Source organism: Penaeus monodon, unplaced genomic scaffold (assembly GCF_015228065.2).
Source record: "Penaeus monodon isolate SGIC_2016 unplaced genomic scaffold, NSTDA_Pmon_1 PmonScaffold_370, whole genome shotgun sequence".
In the NCBI taxonomy this organism is placed as follows: Eukaryota; Metazoa; Arthropoda; class Malacostraca; order Decapoda; family Penaeidae; genus Penaeus; species Penaeus monodon.
The window spans coordinates 1-2,500 of record NW_023658450.1 but is presented as its reverse complement, the minus strand read 5'-3'; the positions used below and the strand labels follow the sequence as shown (position 1 = coordinate 2,500).

At 31.6% G+C, this 2,500-nt stretch overlaps 1 protein-coding gene across 1 annotated transcript in view; it reads right to left on the bottom strand.

Annotated features, from left to right (window-relative positions):
* LOC119570739 (netrin receptor DCC-like) overlaps positions 1-1,572 on the bottom strand; it is a gene marked incomplete at its 5' end in the record, with an annotated part of 43,417 nt that extends 41,845 nt beyond the window's left edge. The window contains 1 exon segment of the mRNA XM_037918367.1: positions 1,190-1,572. Within this exon segment, the coding sequence (XP_037774295.1) occupies positions 1,190-1,572 (383 nt within the window).
* Between the last annotated feature and the right edge of the window lie 928 nt (positions 1,573-2,500).

The window sequence follows — 2,500 nt, the reverse complement described above, 5'->3', positions numbered from 1 at the left end:
CTGGGTACGTGATTTTTGAAGAATATCTATCTCTATCTATCTCTGGGTACGTGATTTTTGAAGAATATCTATACCTATCTATCTCTGGGTACGTGATTTTTGAAGAATATCTATCTCTATCTATCTCTGGGTACGTGATTTTTGAAGAATATCTATACCTATCTATCTCTGGGTACGTGATTTTTGAAGAATATCTATCTCTATCTATCTCTGGGTACGTGATTTTTGAAGAATATCTATCTCTATCTATCTCTGGGTACGTGATTTTTGAAGAATATCTATCTCTATCTATCTCTCGGTACGTGATTTTTGAAGAATATCTATCTCCATCTCTGGTACGTGATTTTCGAAGAATATCTGGGTACGTGATGTTCAAAGAATATCTCTCTTGTACATAATTTTCAAAGAATATCTCTTGTACATAATTTTCAAAGAATATCTCTCTTGTACATAATTTTCGAAGAATATATATCATTTCCTGAGCTGATTTTTCATTTTTAAATAAAGCTAAGTATAAAAGTGTGCCTCATTAAAGCTATGTATATATAATCAATTAAAGCTATGTATATATAATTAATTAAAGCTATGTATATATAATTAATTAAAGCTTAATTAAAGCTATGTATATGTGTGCTAAATTAAATCAATTAACACAATCGATCATAACGATATCAACTCCTCTCACAACCGACAATAATAATAGATAATTAATAAATACATTAACATAACAATAACATTAATAACATAATCAAGTCGGTATCATAAAACACGAGACCCGACGAAGAGTCCGAGCACAGTTCATGAGTCTCGAGTTCATGAGTCTCGAGTTCACGAGTCTCGAGTTCACGAGTCTCGAGTTCACGAGTCTCGAGTTCACGAGTCTCGAGTTCACGAGTCTCGAGTTCACGAGTCTCGAGTTCACGAGTCTCGAGTTCACGAGTCTCGAGTTCATGAGTCACGAGTTACGGTCTCGAGTTCACAGCGAGTTCAGAGTCTCGAGTTACGAGTTGAGTCACGAGTCTCGAGTTCACGAGTCGAGTTCGAGTCCGAGTTCACGAGTCCGAGTTCAGAGTCCGAGTCAGAGTCTCGAGTTCACGAGTCTCGAGTTCACGAGTCTCGAGTTCACGAGTCTCGAGTTCACGAGTCTCAAGTTCATGAGTCACGAGTTCACGAGTCACGAGTCACTCACCCGAGGGCAGGAGAGTCATCCGCGAGTCGACCTCCAGCGGCTGACTGTCCTTGAACCACGAAACGGTGACGGAGAGAGACGAGGAAGACGACGAAGACGAAGACGACGAAGAAGCCGAGGACATCGGAGGCGCAAGCGACGAGGAGAACGTAATATCCCATCCTCCTCCTCCTCCTCCTCCTTCTCCTCCTCCTTCTCCTCTTCTCTCTTCCGTTCCCCCTATTCCGCCTCTTCTCTCCCCCCCTATTCCGCCTCCCATGCCCCTCACCGAGCAAGGGAAACGCGCTCGCTCGCCCTCGAACACCTCCATGTCCTCGGGTTCCTCCTCGAACCTCTGTAAGGCTGTTTGGGAAAAAAAAAGAAAAAAGAAAAATGGAGAATTAAAAAAAAAAAAAAAAAAAAAATTAATGATAATGATAATAATAATAATAATAAAATATAGAAAAAAAAAAATATTAATGATGGTAATAATGATAATGATAATAATGATAATGGTATGTTTGAAAAAAAAAAAAGGGGGGGGGGGGGGAAGAAAAAAATATAATTAATAATAATGGGAATACGACATTTGGAAAAAAAAAAAAAAGAAAGAAAAACGGAGAAAGAAAAAAAGAAATTAATGATAATAATGATAATGATGATAATGATAATGATAATGATAATGAAATGATAAATGAGAATGATAATGAAATATAATGATAATGATAATGATAATGATAATGATAATAATTTAAAATAATAATAATAAAAAATAATAATAATAATAATAATAATAATAACAATAACAAAAAATAACAACAACAATAATAATGAGAATTATCATGGGAAATAAAAAGAAAAAAAAGAAAAAAAATAATGATAATGATAATAATAATATAAAAAAGGGAAAAAAATAATGATATTAATTAAAAATTAATGATGATAATAATGATAATCTATGATGATAATAATTAAATGATAATAATTATCATATTAATTAAGATTTAATGATATTAACAAAATAAGAAATGATAACATAATCTATGTAGTTTGTATTCATGTTAATCTATAATTAATATACTATGAAAAAAAAAAATCACAAAATAAAAAGATAAGAAAGAAAAAAAAGAAAAAAAATAATGATAATAATAATAATAATATAAAAAAGGGAAAAAAATAATGATATTAATTAAAAATTAATGATGATAATAATGATAATCTATGATGATAATAATTAATGAATATTATATATTAATTTGAATTAAAATAATGATATTAACAAATTTTTTTATGACATTTTTTTAATGATAAAAAAAATCATATAATACAAAA